Consider the following 17,522-nt stretch of genomic DNA (forward strand, 5'->3'; position numbering starts at 1 on the left):
AAGTTAATAATGTCTTACTACATAAAAGAGGAAATAAGATCTAGATCTTCTAGCTCTGTCCTTCAATTATCTCTAGAACAAGGGTTCTTAAGCAGAAATTTATAGATAGATTTTGAGGCAAACAGGTGATGTAGTCAATAGAACACTGGGCCTGGAGTCAGGAAGACCTGAGTTCAAACCCAGCCTCAGACACTTAGTAGCTGTGTGACCCTGGGCAAGTTTTTCTGTCTATAAAATGGGCTGGAGAATAAAATAGAAAACCCCAAATGGGGTCACAGAGTCAGACATGCCTGAAACAACTGAACAACAACTAAACAACAACTAAATAGATAGATTTCAGGCTGACCATGAACTTGAATATAAAAAATAGTATCTTTATTTTCACTAATTTCTAACTGAAATTTAGCATTTCTCCAAATGTGAATTCAAAAAACAAATAATCTAAAAAGAAAAAGGGCTCTCTCTCTCTCTCTCTCTCTCTCTCTCTCTCTTTCTCTCTCTCTCTTTCTCTCAGTAAGGCAAGATTCATGACATTGAGGATGACCATGAACATGCCTGAATGCTTCAGAATTGCAAAGTATGAAAAACTCTCTGGGTAGAAGGCAGAGGAAGTACAACATTTATTTAGACATCAGAGAATCCTATCCCAAGACCAATAACTCCGATTCGATATAGCAGTAATTATATTCCACAATCAGTAAGCCCACTTCAATATAGCAACAAGGAAATTATAACACAGTATTATAGCAAGGAACCAGGTCATCCTAACCTTCATCTCTGCTAGGGCCTTCCTGTAAACAATCACTCAGGAATCCTAACTCTCCACTCAGCACTCTCTTCTGCAGCTCTTCCAAGACTGGGTCTCTCAATGTCTGCTCTTCAGTGCCCTCTTGACTCAATGTCTTCTTGATGTCTGCTTCTCAATTCTGCTTCCCTTCAGTTCTGCCCCTCTTCAATTCTGGTTCTCTCACATTCTGGGTTCTCCTTCTATACTGTCCTAGCCAACATCTGATTGGCTAGAACTCAGGTCTCTGATTGGCTGAATTCATGATTGACTAGAACTCAGTGCACCTACCATTGGCTCTAGTCTTAGCAACTCCCCTTAGGGCCCTGAGGGCTTCATGCCCAAATCAGCTTAGTACCTAGTAAGTAGAGGCTTTAGGCTTACTTAAAAACAAAGATATAATCAAGCTTTCCCACCTAACCCCACCTAAGGCCTATTGAATGGGTAGGGAAGATCTTCGATCACATGAATACTACACACACACTCTGGAGTGGTAGAGTGCTTATATGTATTTCTCCTGAAAGCTCTTTAGTAGATGCTTACCTGTATTCATGTCCTCCTGAATATAGTCATCTTCATATTCTCCATTAAAGACTGTCACATGCTGTAAACAAGGGCTTTCAAATATATTCTTCCAGATTTGTATACAGTCTTCATTCAATGGCTCCATACAGTTGCAATCCCACAGCACACTTTCCTTCAGCTTTTCCCTTAATGTGATGCACAGGTGTCCTGCTGCATCATCACTGCTGCAAGTTTCTATCCTTGAACCACATGTTTCTTTAAAATTCTCATAGATCATGAAGCAATATTCTGATGCTTGACAAGCCTGCATGGCCACACTGCAGTCATTGTCAGCTTTGCTCCCTAGCACTCTCCCTTCTGACATGGTCGACTGGATGACATCTGATTTAATGACTTGGACTGAGGGCTCTGAATTCTCTGTAAAAAATAAATACAAGGATATGACTCAATTAATCAATAAACCTTTATTAAGCACCCACTACCTACCAGGCAACTGGACTTTAATATAACCCACATTTCTGCCCTCTGCAACATCATTGCCCAGTTTCCATGAAGCTTATCCACATATTTAGATTTTGACTTTTTGTAGTATTTAGCTTGAGGTCCTGATGGTAATTAACCATGTCTAATTCTTATATTCTATTCATTTGCACTTCTAGGGGATAGGATTAGATCTGTGATTTTATTGGCACAGGGAACTCCCTACAAGAAAACTCCCTGTACCAATGAAGATCAGCACCTCTTTCCATTTAGAGTCTAGAAAGTTGCCTAGGAGAACTGTGTGGTTGTAGGTGACATTCTCCAGAATTCCTGACTATAAGATTATCTCACTTGCATTCTTCTATTTTTCTTTTCTATTCTTATCTCCAGGGCTTGGCACAGTTCTTTGCACATGGTAAATACTTAAGTATTTAAATACTTGAATAATAAAATTTTAAATTTAAAAAATAAAATTTAAATACTTAAATAAAAAATAAATAATAAAGCTTAAGTGCTTCATTATTAATTCATTCATCATTCCACCTTAATATTTTATGTGTTAAACAATTGGTTTTTCTTCTCTTTTTTAAAACTGCTGAAAGTTTCTCTCTGCTGAGATACATACCCCCAAGTGATGTGGCTAACGCCAGTTTGATTTTTTTTTAATCCCTTAAGCAGAACAGACAAATAACAACACCAAACCAAAGAGCCCAAAGTCATACAAAAATCAAAGCACATGCAGTATTCTGTGACTCAAGATCATGTAAGACTTTGGTGGGAAGTTATTCATCATTTTATATATTGAAAGGTAAAGGCAAGGTTCCATTTTGGAGAAGAATTGAAGCCCAAATAAGACTTCTTGGTAAATAAGAAGGGCAGAACTAAATATCTTATAACCCCTTTCTTCATTTGTGCAATGATTACTTAAGATAGTCTTAGGTGTCTATGTCAGAAACACAAAGAAATTGATCTTTTCTACCAGTTGTCAGGATATAATCCCATATCTGTGGAAGAAAATTTGTGGTGCTACTATATCTGAATACAAATGGATCTAATGTGAAATTTTCAATGATTTTTTGAAAACTATAATCAAATTCAGCCTAGTTCTTTGGTTTTAAAGCTTAGTTAAAAAAAGCATAGGTTCAGATTTAAATTATAGTAGTCATAACCACAGAAGAGATCAATCTATCATGAGCCACGGAGGGAATACTAAAGATTGCATAAGCATTGTAATCCAGGCAATGGTTTTAAGAAACTCCTACCAATAACAGCTCTTCCACATATTTATTCAAACAAAAGGATTATAAAGCATCAGCAAAAAAAGTGGTGAGGTCTCGGTTTCGGTCCTGTCATTGTTTATTTGTCTGATTATGCAAGATATTTTTGAAAGAAACAATGCATTTTGAGCAAATGCCTCTATGATTAAAGGTCACAAAGATAGATGTCGTGTTAAATTATTGATTCAGTCCTTTTACAACACAATTTCCATAAATGTTTTTATGCAAATATATAATCTACAGTTCAGAATGTATTTCAGTGAAATTTGATATCTGAAATATATGAGAAGTTACAGCGTATGTGTTTCAGCTGAATAATTTACTTCTACAGCAGATTCAGGCAGATAGGTAGCTCAGTGGATAGAATGCTAGGCCTGGAGTCAGAAAGACCTGAGTTCAAATCTGTCCACAGACACTTACTAGCTGTGTGACCCTGGGCAAATCATTTGACCCCTGTTTGTCTTAATCCACTAGAGAAGGAAATGGCAAGCCACTCTGGTATCTTTGCCAGGAAAACCCTATAGCACCAGAAAGGTTTGGGCACAACTGAGCAGCTGATTCAAACATCTATACACTTAGGAAATCTATAAGGTTAACTAGGTAGGATCTATTTTGGCATTGGTAAGAATCTGTGTTTTTCTCCTGATCATTTTCTATATTTGAGAATCTCCTTATTACCTGTTTTACTGGTACATTGTCCCCCAAGCAACTTGTTAACGCTACAATAAATATCTTCAGTACAGAGACAGTTTTTAAATTTGGGATATTGATCCTCCAGGGACTGGATGGTTAAGTTGCAGCGCAATGAATCTTTCATCTTGCAGTCATTACCTAAATTTCATAGACAAATATATAATATTGCATATATTATATTGGATTTAATTACTTGATTTCATAAAAGTTTAATTAAATATCTATTTTATTTTAAAACATATATTTTATTAAAATATATTTTGAATAACTTATGAATTTAGCAGTACCAAAGTTTCATGACTTGGTGAGTTAAGGAGAAGCTCTGCAGGGTGAAATCTTTTTCTTATTTGTAGCTTACATTGTTTAAGCACAAAAACTTATTTTATTTATGTTTAATATAGAACGGAAACCGTATTTGTGTGAGTTCATCAGTACAGGGAGTTTTCCCATTTGTGTTCATAGATGTGTTTCAAGGGAAAAAAAGTTTTGGCATGTAATACATTGTGGTTATAATGATGTAATGTTTCATTAGGTTAATTTCTTTATGGTCATATTCTAGATGGAAAATAGTACAATCTTCTTTTAAAAAGTGATATATCATTTGAAACCCTACAGGAGACTTAGGAAATTAGCATTAAATTATTTTTAACATTAGCATAACAATGAATACATAGTGATTTAAGTTTAAAGAAGTTTAAAAATATGATCTCATTTAATACAACAATTTTGAGAAGTGTGTTATTATTGCCCCCAATTTACAGATGAGGAAACTGAGACAGATAGTCGTTAGTAGGCCCAGGGTCATGCAGCTAATAAGTGGCTGATAAAGGTTTTGAACTCAATCTTTACAATATTAAGTCTAGTTCTCTATCTATTATATAGACTCATTGCTTCACAACTTAGCTGTGTGTCCCTGGACAACTCACTAAATCTCTCAGTGCTCTTTGAAATTCTTTAAGATTATAGTAGCATTCCCCAATTGAGAAATGGTCAAAGGATATGAACAGGCAGTTTTCAGAGGAAGAAATTAAAGCTATCTATAGGCATATGAAAAAATGCTCTGGATCACTACTGATTAGAGAAATGCAAATCAAAACAACTCTTAGATACCACATCTTTCCTGTCAGATTGGCTAAAATAACAAAACAAGAGGATAACAAATGCTGGAGAGGATGTGGGAAAATTGGAACATTGCTACATTGCTGGTGGAGTTGTGAGCTGATCCAGCCATTTTGGAGAGCAATTTGGAACTATGCCCAAAGGGCTGTAGATATGTTCATACCCTTTGACCCAGCAATACCACCTCTAGGGTTGTATCCCAAAGAAATCACACAAGTGGGAAAAGGACCCATATGTACAAGGATATTTATAGCAGCTCTTTTTGTGATAGCCAAGAAATGGAAATCAAAGGGATGCCCATCAATTGGGGAATGGCTGAACAAGCTGTGGTATATGAAAGTAATGGAATACTATTGTGCCATAAGAAATGGGGATGATATGGACTTCGTAACAATCTGGAAAAACCTACAGGACATAATGCTGAGTGAGCGGAGCAGAGCCAGGAAAACATTGTACACAACCACAGATATATGGATTCTGTGAGGACCAACCCTGACATACTTCGCTCTTCTCAGCAATGTAAGGTGCAAGGACAACTCCAGGGGACTCACGATGGAGAATGCTGTCTTCATCCAGAGAAAGAACTGTGAAGTTTGAATGCAGATTGAGGCACACTTCATGCTCGCCTTTTTTCTTCTCTTTTGTTTTTGTTTTTGGGTTTTTTGTTTTTTTTTGTTTTTTTTGTTTTTTTTTTTTTGGTTCTGTCTCTTCTTTCTCATGATTCACCCCATTGGTCATAATTCTTTTCCACAACTTGACTAGTGTATAAATTAATTCAATGCGAAGTTATACATGGTAGTTATATGAGATTCCATGCCGTCTTGGGGAGGGAGGGGGAGGGAGGGGAGAAATCTGGATCTCAAAATTATGTAGAACCGTGTGTTGTAAACTAAAAATAATAAAAAAAAAGATTATAGTTCCAAAAAAATTGCCAACCTCACTTGGTAGGAGGAATTTCCTCATCCAGGCCTTTCCCTATAGTTATGAAATCACAGTTCCAGTTCTGATTTGTATCCCTATTCATTTTAACAACTGGCCTTTCTGTGTAATTTCTAATCTTGAAAGGGGAAACAAAATAGCTCCTCTAATGCTTTTACTAAAAGTTACTTGACATGCTTGAGTGCATTTCTGATTATGGACTGATAATGAGATAATTATAAGAATGTAATTACTAAAATTCTGGAAATTACTACTTTTTGTATAGAGAAAAGTACGCTGTTTGGGGGTTAGAAGATTTGGGCTTAAATCCTGACTCTGGTAGTTACTGAATAAACTTGGGTAAGCCATTTAACATATTTGGGCTTCAAGTTTCCTTATCCAAAAAATAAAGGAATTGGCATAAACAACCTCTAAGATCCCTTCCAGATCTATGATCTTAAAAAATATCTAAAAAATAATGACACAGAAAATATTAAGTGGCAGTGTTGACACAACTTTGAAACTGTCATCAGAATGATTTTCTGCTAAAAAAATAGCTTTATTTTTTAACGCTTTACATCCTCCTCTCAACTCAAGTGACTATGAGAATTTTATATAAATGCTCTATTTCAGTTTCTGTTTACATAGTAGAAGTTGAATAGCTGGACTAGATGGAAGTAGTTGGAATAAATGATCATCACGATTGTTTCCAACTAGGTTTCCGTTGCTCTAGGTTTTGACACCTGTCTGCCCAGGTACAGAGCACAGAGTAATTTATCTTTGTTTCGTCTCACATTCATACATACATACTTGCATATTCACATAAACACATGTCAGTCTCTTAGGACAAGCATAGGGAAAATGAGGATAATAAGAAAACACCTTTAACTACTACTGTGGCAGGCAAGTGGGGCAGTGGCTAGAGCACTGGGCCTGGAGTCAGAAAGACCTGAGTTCAAATCCAGCCTCTAATGCTTACTAGCTGTGTGACCCTGGACAAGTCACTTAACCCTGTTTGCCTCAATTTCCTCACCAGTAAAATGAGCTGGAAAAGGAAATGGCAAACTACTCTAGTATCTTTGCCAAGAAATCGCCAAATGGAGTCACATAGAGTGTGACAAGACTGAAACAACTGAGCAACAGATATTACTTTAATGTCTTCAAAAGTTTTTCCTTACATCATCTTATTTTAGCCTTACAACAGCCCTGTGCAATAGGCATGATAAATCCTATTATTCTCATTTTGAAGATGAGGAAACTCAGGGACAGAAAGGCTAAAGGATTTGCCCATGATTACATAGCAGGTCTCTGAGGAAGGATCCTATAGCTTTAGATCTAGCACCCATTCTATTAAACCAGTTTTTCTGTTAGCATCCACATAGATAGATGTAGTTGCCATCTTTTTCTTAGTCCTTTTTTCTTATTTTGTTATTTCTATTGTCTTATTTCTTTTTCTATTTTCCTTACAACCACTTACTTGGACTGGAGGATGGGAAGGTTTGAGGGTTGGGTAACAAGTCTATATAAGTCATATGTCACGAAGGGACAAGAAATTATACTGCTCAATATCTCTAAACCATCATAATATTTATGATGTGTTTGGGCAAAGTGTCATCTTAAGTGTGGAGTTTTTTTTTCAAATTTTCATTTTTTTAAATGTAAATATTTTTATCTTATCTTCATATTCCCCAGATGGCCAATCTTCTATGACAGGGTCAATTTATGATATTGCATTACCCATGGGCTTAGCCTCACTTTTCTACTGTCTTAGTGATTGTGTAAATGTTATATTTATTCAGCTGCCTGAGCAAAAAAAGCAGAGGATAGCTTATACAACTATTTCTATTTCTTTAATGATTATCATCTGATCTACTCCCTTCCAGTAAAACACTGTGGAAAGGATAACTGGCTAAAAGCATATATCCCAATATAATGCTATTTAATTTAAGCAATGAGCAAACGACAGTGATGAAACATCATAAAGGAGTATGAAATCCACTTTGCAACAGAGTTTTGATTCCTGAAAACATCATTTTGAAAATGTGGTATCATTTCAAAGTATAGCCCCAAAGTGAAGCATTTCTTTATGATTATAACATTATTTTATTATAACATTACATTTCATAGTTCTATGTTTTCTTTTTGAAAATATAAATAAGACAATGTACATCTCTTCACACAAATACATGCTCTTCTGAGAAAAGATCAATGTAAAATGGATAAGGCTAGGGTTTGAGTCTGTGTCCACATACATATGGATGGAAAACTCCCCCTACCAATGAAGGTATATCTTTAGCTTCAATTTATATTCTTAGAGCATTTTCTGGAGCAGTTTTGCTAAACTCAAGTAGATTCAGGACCAATAATTCATACATAAGGGTCTCTGAGGAATGCATATTGACAGTTTTGAATTGTAGTATTACATATGTTTTTATTGCATTTTATTTATTTTGTTAAATATTTCCCAACTGTATTTTAATTTGGTTTGGACCACACTTGGGACATTGTGGAACACCCTTCTGTCCAGCCTCTTGATTCAAAGGGCCACACCCTTAAAGCCTCAGTTTCCCCACCCCTGGATGAGAGGTAGTTTAGCATGGTTCATTGAGAACAAGCCTGGAGTCTGGAGCTGTTAGGGACAGTTGGGTTCAAGTATGGCTTCTGACGCATATTGGTAAGCTAACCCTGAGTAAGTCACTTAAACTCTTGAGTACTAGCCCATTCTCTAAGGTAAGAAAGGGCTGACCTACACTGGTAGAAAGGATTCCCTTATCCTGGAATTCCCTTTAACAGAGAGATCACAGACCCAGTAATGACTCATATACAAGCAAGAGTGATTGGGGGATTGGGACATTACATAACCTATGTTATATTTATCACTTCGTTAAAACACTAGATTTTGATCCATGAGTAATTCAGTTTACCTTGCTGGTCTCAGTTGTCACATCTGTAAAATGGAGGACTGGACAACTGCATAGGATCATATATTTAGAGGAGGAAGAAACTATAGAGAACAACAATTCTGACTCCCTTGTTTTTCAGATGAAGAAATGAAGAGCCAGTAAGATAGAATGATTTGTCCAAGGTTACATGGATAGTGAGCATTAGATACAGGATTTATTCACATGTTCTTAGATTCCAGTGCCTGCCTAGATGAACTCTAAGTTACCTTACAGATCTAGTTCCTACCTGAAGCCACTGTGGAAATTTTTTGTTTCGAAAGGAGGTCCCCTGAATTTACTAATCCATCAGTATTAAAATGAGCTTACAATCTGATCATGAATTTAAAGAAAAAATATACTTGAAAAAATGCTAAATCTCATCTGTATGCATGTATGTACATGCTTACATAAGATACTTATTTTTAATTATTTAAATACTGATTAAACACATATATGCCTATTTGTTCTTTAGAGGCGGAGGACCTGGGTTTAAAGACCTCCTTTGGCATTAGCAATTTGACCTCACTCAAATCACTGAGGCTCCCTAAACCTCAGTTTCTTCCTCTGTAAAAATGAGGGAATTGGATTAAGTGGCATCTTAAGTCTTTTCCAGCTTTAAATGAACAATCCTATGCAGGCTTTCCACCTGTGTGACTGAGCATTTAACCTTGCTAGAACTTAATTTTTCAATCTATAAATGATGGGATTGGCTTTCAAGGTACCGTTCTATCCCTCATTCTAAGACTCTATGTGCACAAGCACTGATGAGCCCTAAAAACCTAAGTAGTCTTCCAGGGCCTTGGGGCCAGATTGCATGTCTCTGGCTAAGGCGCAGCCTAGCTAAGTGAGAGAAGACTAATCAGAGAAAAGTAACTATAGGGTCATGAGTATTTTGCAGCAATTTTCCCCATTTCTTCAATGTCCATAGATCATGTACTAAGGCAAAGGGGAACTGTGAAATTCAAGTAGAAGGAGTGATGAAAATGATGAAATCACAGATCTTTGAAATATTAAAGTGCGTGTGTGTGTGCATACATGTGTGTGCGCATGTATATCCATTACAGGGCTGTATTTTATGAATAATATGATTTCATAGAATTGTTTCTAACAAGTGTAAGTAAGTTACTTTATACCCTGGGGGATCCCCATAAATTTTATCTTTGGGTCAAAGAAAATCAATTTCAGATCACAAACCCAACTCAGTCCTTTTAGTCAAATTCCAACTGCCTGGGTCAGGGACTTCTTGGGTGTCCCAGGAGAACACAGTCTTGGCAGAAACAAAAAACAGGACCCCAGCAAAATTCCAGAGTTTCAGTCTAATTGCTCTGCTCATTCCTCTCCCCACCATGAGAGCCCAGGTGCTCTGGAGAATTTGTGAAGGGGCAGAGAGAGGACTTCATTTCTCTCTCTCTCCATTGCAAAATATTTTAACACCCTCTAAGGTATAAACAGAGAAAATTAAGCACTTTTTTGTCCAAGGGAAAGAAGCTTTACCTAAGGGACTACTTTGAATATTTTATATACTTAGTTTCCATCCCATGTGATCACCTTAATAGGTGATTGCTTTTTTTTTTAAATTCTTTTAGTGTCACTAATTTAGCAATTTGAAATGGAGAGCAAAAAAGACTGGTGTGAAACAATAATGAAATAAAATCAAAATTATTAACTTTTTTTTTTCTATGTGCTAGGCACTGTACTAAAACCAGAGATACAAAAAGAAGCAGAAGACAGTCCATGGCTTCAGTGACCTCATATTTTAGTGGAGGAGAAAACATGAAAACAAACATATACAAAGCAAATTAGATAAAGGATAACTAGGGAATGATTAAGAGGATAGCACCAGAATTAAGAAGGATTGAGAAAGGCTTCATGTAGAAGATGGGATTTTATTTGGGATATAAAAGAAGTCAGGGAAGACAGTAGGTAGAGACGGGGTGGGAGAGCATTCCAGGAATGGAGGACAGTTAGAGAAAATCCCCCACACCAAGAGAGATGGAGTGTCATGTTTATGAATTAGTAAGGAGGACACTGTCACTGGATCAATGAGTATGTGGCAGGAAGTAAGATATAAGAAGACTGGAAAGGTAGGAAAGGTAGGAGAGGGCTTTGAATACCCAAAATAATATTTTGTATTTGATTCTTAATGGCGGGGCATGGTGACATGATTGAATCTTCATTTTAAGAAAATCACTTGAGGAGCTGAATCAAAGATGTGTTGGAGTAGAGAAAGACTTCATTTAGACAGACCCATCAGAAGGCTATTGCAATAGTCCAGTTGTGAGGTGACATGGGCCTGCATTAGAGTAGTGGCTGTGTTAGAGGAGAAAAGGGACATATTTGGAAGATGTTGTAAAGGATAAATTGACAGGCCTTGGCAACAGATTGGAAAAGGGGGTAAGAGAGAGTTAGAAGTCCAAGATGACTCCTCCATTGTGAATGTGAGGGACTGGGAGAATAGTGCTGCCCTCTATAGTAATAGTGATAAATGGTAAGTGGGGAAGGGTTCAGGGGGAAAGTAAATAAGTTCCATTTTGGACATGTTGAGTTTACGGTGTCTACTGGACAGGATGTCTGAAAGGCAGTGGAGATGTGAGATTGGAGGTCAGCAAAGATATTAGAGTAGGATAGGGTAGATTTGAGACTCATCAACATAGTAATTAAATCCATGAAAGCTAATGAGAACACCAAGTGAAGTAGCATAGAGGGAGAAGCAGAGAGGGCCCAGGACAGAATCATGTGAGTCAACTTACTTTAAAGGGTATGATCTAGAAAAGGGCCCATCAAAAGAAACTGAATAAGAGTGGTTAGATAAGTAGGAGAAGAACCAGAAGAGAGTGATTCCCTTAAAACCAGGAGAAAAGAGATTATCAAGGAAGAGATAATGATGAACAGTGTCAAAGGCGGTAGAGTTTGAGGAGAATGAGGACTGAGAAAAGGAGACTGGATTTGGTAAGTAAGAGATAAACCATAATTTTGGAAAGTACAGTTTCATTGGAATGAAAAGTTTGGAAGCAAGATTGTAAATTGAGAGTGAGAAATGACAAAGTGGAGATACCTGTTGTTGACAGCCTTTTCTAGTAGTTTAACCACAAAATTAGAAGAGATGTAGAATGTTAGGGAAAATGGAAAAAAAAAATCATGTGAGAGGTTTTGTTTTAGTTTGTTTTTTGGATGGAGAAAATATGGGCTTATTTGCTGGCTGTAGGGAATGAGCTAGTAGACAAATAAAGATTGAAAGTAAGTGATAAAGTATGGATGACAGAGAGGGCAATCTATGGAGGAGACAGGAAGGAATGGCACTGGCTAAGCAGGTAAATGGGGTTAGCCTGGATAAGGAGTAAGGCCACCTTAGCATATGAGACAGGATTAAAGGAGGAGGTTGTGGTAGAGGAGATCTGAATGTGAGATGAGGAATAAGAGAAGAGGGAATCCACAATGAATGGTCACAATTTTTTCTATAGACATGTGGTCTATTTATATAGAATGCATTTTATACTATATATTATTAAATGGATTATATGTAATACACATACATAATTATACATAATAGCTAATGAGACAAAAATAGCATTTTGTCATATACATACATATATACACACATACATATATACACATGCATACACACACATATACATATACATATATATATATATATATATATATATACATACACACCTTCAGAAAAATAAATCAAGTAACATATTTTCTAAAGAACTATTTTACCTGAAATATTACAGACGTCTTCAAGAACTGTCCAAACAAGGTCACATCCATTTGTACCATTTATACATTGTTCTCTCAAGCTTTTACAGTCAGTGATCTGGGCTGTAGATTTCTTTTCTAAGCACAGCACTAAAACTTTGAAACAAATAATACTGACTCAGTGTCATAGTACATGCATATACGTGTTCTGTAGACCCAATTTTTTCCTAACAAAAAAAATTCTATCTTCGGAAAGGAAAGCGTGATGAAAGCTTATCATGGCCAGTAGCAGATTTATTATAAAATGTCTATTGCTGTTTTAAAAGTAATTGATTTCGTCACAGTAACAGACTTGATCTTGAGAAGAGGGACAATGGAAAGAATCACCATGTGTAGAAATGTGACGTTTAAAAAAAGCACGTGACCAATTAGCTACAACATTCTTTTGATCCTTGTATTTTGGGTAGACAACTCAAACTTACATGCAGGTAAAACAACAAAACCTGGCACACTCCCGATCAGGCAATAGAAAACTAAGGAAACCATAATGGATTTGTTGCATCTTAATATCATTTGGCTGTGCTTTAATTAGAAAAGAGTAATTCAGATGAAAGGTATTAGCACATTCTACTTAAAATATCGAGTTAGCTGCAGACCTATTGTATCTCAATTTGCAAAAATAAAAACAAGATGGCAATGAAAGCAGTGCAGCTGTGTATTCATTTCTTTGTAATGTCTGGCACTCTAAGTATCCTCTTTGTCACCCTCTCACAGGATTCTCAGCTCCACTCCAGGGATTCTGGGTAGTGGTAAGTAATTTTTGTCCTTGTCCTAGATCAGTCTTCCACATTACTTTTTAGCCATTTCCATTCCCGGTTGCCTGAGTCCTGCTCATCCTCTTTAACTCCCTTGAATTGAATCCTAGACTCTACCCTTGGAAACCTGGGCTCAGCAAAGTCAATTAACCAGTTAAGAAGCATTTATTAAATGCTTTCAATGTGTCAAGCTAACTTCTGGCAATACAAGAAAAAAGAGACAAGACAAAAAAAAATCCCAAACAAACAAATCTGAAAACAGCACAAGGTCCCCAACCTCAAGAAAATTACATTGAACCACGGGAGACCAAATACAATCATGAACACAAGATTTATACAAAATGAATGGAAGATAATCTTAGGAACATATTACTAGTGGCAGTGCTGGCCCAGAAGTCTGAAAAACTTGAGTTCAAGTGCTGCTTCTCACAAAAACTGACTTTGTGATCTTGGGCAAGTCACTTAAATTCCCTGTGCCCTAGGCTCTTCTCTAGGACTCTAAGCTGATAAGGATTAACCAATCTACTTTGGCGGAGGGGAGGGGGGAATTCTTATACTGCTGATCTCACAGATCTAGAAGATAATTAGCCTAAATTCTCACTGCCCTACAAAATTCAAATGTTTTTAGGATATCACAAGTTTTGAAATCTATCACATGAAAAGTGACCAACTCATTTTATAGTTGAGAGAAGGGCATCAATTATTTATTTATTTATTTATTTATTTATTTATTTTTGGGGGAGAAAGAACTTTTCCTTTAACTCCCATGAAACAAAACTTTTTGGTTTTTACACAACTCTCTTAATAGCCGTAAATCTTTTGCTAAGAAAAACACATGTTGAAAGGCAGATTGTTCTTTATAGAAAATCTTCCCGTAGAGAAATCTAACAAATGAATTAGAATTGAAACCACAGATTTTCACAACTGTAAATGAATATGCCATCAGCACAAAACCATCCGTAATTCTTTGTCACTAACAATAACTGCTGAATGACAAATTTCAAATGTCCCTACAAAATTTTCCATTTCTATGTTTTTGACCCACTTACTTGAATATTTCCTGTGATCCTTTAGATTTTTCAGTAAGTTAGCTGAGATATATATTGTCTACAACATCAAGTATAAATGTCCCACTGATACTCAGGTGAGCTACATCTAAGTTGTTAGCACCCCAAGGCCTGCTCTATTCTTTCCTTTTTGAAAGTTAATGCCATGTTTTTCATATGAGAAAAATAATTTGGGGGTTAATTAATTACTAGAAAACATTTTTGCTTTTGTCCCTTCTTATATATATGATTAGCTAGAGTATTACATTGGAGGATTTGATAATGAGAATGTTCATTGAGATTTCATTCCCAGAACCTCTCTTGATGTTACTGAAATCCAAAATATGAATCCCAAAGCAATGGTTAGGGAAAGGGTGGTGGTTAAACACCAAAAAAGAGAAGATATACTTGCAGGAAAACATGAATTATAATAGCACAAAGAAGTTACAGATATGCATTTTGTGTAGTTTGATGTGTTACTTTAGCTCCTCTGTTATAGTGCTGGTGAGTTTCTCTATCTTTGCATATCTAGGGAGCCTCCTTCCCAATTCACTACCCCACCTGGCTGAATTAAACTCTCAAGCATGTTCTGTATGCTCTCTTAAGGGTATGCTTCTGTTATTTTCCATAACCATAGTTTACTAGATTTTCCTCCATACATGCCAGCAGAAATAAAAATATATGTGGAAATAATGGAAATAATAATAGAAGCAAATGGGGAGTGGGGAAATACAATAATTGGAGTAAACGATAAGAGATTTGGATATAAAAGAAGCCCAAAACATTTTACAAATCCTTTTAGCATACTGGATTCCTATATTATCCTCCTTTAGACGTGAAAAACATAAAGAAACCCTCAATAACTCAATTCTTGTTATGGTGCTTTCATTTACACGTATAACCATCAAACACCTGCTTGCTTAGAGAAGGCAAACAATTTAACAGTCTTCTTCTTGATGGGAAAGATAACACTGACCAGGCAGAACTGAGGGAAAACAACTCTTCCTCAGTTTAATTTATGGATTTGTCCAAATTATGAGAACAAGCATTTGAATAAGCTTTGTTAGTACTATATGCAACAAAGCAAATCACTCAGTATTGAACTTTAAGATAAAGTGAACACCTGTTTACCCACGTTACTCAGAGTGTACTAAGAGCAAATAGCAATTAAGTGATAAATAATCTCTAGATTGTGAAACTCATCAGATATGTGATGTGAAATAGCTCATCGTACTGTTAAAAAACCTTTTACTCTACTTAATGTACCATGTCGAATATGTTCATATATATATGAAAAATGAAAATTGTGACATTCAAAAATATTTTAAAAGTTAATGGGAAATAAATATTATTTCCATATTCTGTATCTTAGAGATAAGTATAGCATAAATTTTCATTATTAAAAGTCTCTAGCACATGATTATATGTTATATATTCCTTGTACATAATTACTGGATAATTTTGTCTTATATTATGTAATATATTGTATTTGCTAAATGCCTAGGAACACATGGTTAGGATTAAAGATGCATTTTAATGAATGCCAACATGAGGTAATTTACAGGACAGTAGCAGAAGTATTGAATAATACCGTAAATGAATACAAGATTTGCATTCTTTTGGGAGGAGATACAGTTGAGCTTTTGCTATTGACATGCTTGCTGTGACTATTTACTACATAAAAGTGTCCAGTTTGTAAATTGTTCACAGCCTGTATAATCTAAATAATTCAAAAAGTTGGAAACACTTACCTAGGAAAAGGGTGAATAACATCCTGGAAGATTTGACCATGTCAAGCTGGAGGAGAGTAGTAGAACCACAGGTCTTTGCTCAAAGGAGCTTTAGAATAAGGTTTCAGCACAACTCAGAGCTGAACAGCTCCCTGCTTACACACTGCTGATTGGACAGCCAACTTCAGATGTCACCACTCACTCACCAATGCGAAACTGTATATTTTTCTACTTGAAGCTGTTCCTTGCTCATTATTTGATTCTTCTTCAAAAACATATTCTAACAAGAAATGTCACAGGCCTTTACTGGCTTTCTTGCTGTCCTTAGAATGTGATATTTCATCTCCAGACTCTAACCATTTTCACTAGCTGCCTGCCATGCCTGAAACTCTATTTCTGCTCTTCTCAACCAAATGCAAAAGAAAATTTATGTTGGATGGGTCACATCTGTACATGTATGCCTCTTTCTGAAAGATATCTATATCTATATAGATAGATGTATGTATATATATATATATATGTGCGTGTGTGTGTATGTGTATGTATACACACATACATACACACACATATAAATATACATACACACCCACACCCACCCACTCATATAATATATATACACATATATTACATATATACACATATGCATACAGGCATACGTATACATGCATACACACAAATATATGTGTATATATATATATATTCACCTATACATACACACCTGCATAGATGCATGTGTATATATTTATACATATTTGTATGTGTATATATTTATCTATATGTATATGTATATATGTGTGTATGCACACATGCACACACACACACACACACACACACACACACAAATGTTGAATTTAGTCCAGGGCCACAAATGGTTCACAAATGTCCCTGGTGCTGCTTGAACTATATCAAAATGCAATTTGGGAAATGTAGAAGAAAAGGGATAAAAATGCAATTAATATTAATTTGTGATTATCTAATTCAATATGCACTCTGCAGGGATCTATTTCTATTTTGAGTTTGATGTCACTGCTTTATAATTTACCTTTGCCATATTAAGGGTTTTCCCTTATAAATGTGTGTCCTCTCTTTGGCCAATCCCTTTTCCATCACTTTGATGTGCACTACACATTTTCTGACCTTCATAATGCATTCTGAGTTGTGTATTTTTTTTCTTAAACCAAGTCCCTATGTCCTAATTTTGGCTCATTTTTGGCAAACATTGCAATGAACACCTCTTCACTTTCTCCCTGCCCCCATTCTCCTAGTGATTCTGTACCTAATTACTCTTCAGTCCAATCCAACTCAGTATGTATTCCCTAAGTGCCTTTTGTATGCTAAGGTGCTGGGTATACTAAGAGAAAAAAAAAACTACAATTACTGCCCCTGGTTTGCAAGAAAGGGGTAGTGATCTGAAATAGACTTGAGAAGTCATTGGGGAAGTGGCAGTAAAATATTTTCCCAATGGTATGAAAGACAGTGTTTCTTGAAAGC

The 17,522-nt window shown here is 36.0% G+C and overlaps 1 protein-coding gene across 1 annotated transcript in view; it reads right to left on the bottom strand.

Moving 5' to 3' along the window:
* Positions 1-12,986, bottom strand: part of GFRAL (GDNF family receptor alpha like) — a 29,141-nt gene extending 16,155 nt beyond the window's left edge. Inside the window, exons 1-3 of the mRNA XM_036768331.1 lie at positions 12,923-12,986; positions 12,462-12,596; positions 3,745-3,897 (exon numbers count right to left, since the gene is read on the bottom strand). Of these exons, the coding sequence (XP_036624226.1) occupies positions 3,745-3,897; positions 12,462-12,596; positions 12,923-12,986 (352 nt within the window). The remainder of the gene's footprint in view (positions 1-3,744; positions 3,898-12,461; positions 12,597-12,922) is intronic.
* Positions 12,987-17,522: the final 4,536 nt, after the last annotated feature.

This window comes from Trichosurus vulpecula, chromosome 7, assembly GCF_011100635.1.
Source record: "Trichosurus vulpecula isolate mTriVul1 chromosome 7, mTriVul1.pri, whole genome shotgun sequence".
Lineage (NCBI taxonomy): Eukaryota > Metazoa > Chordata > Mammalia > Diprotodontia > Phalangeridae > Trichosurus > Trichosurus vulpecula.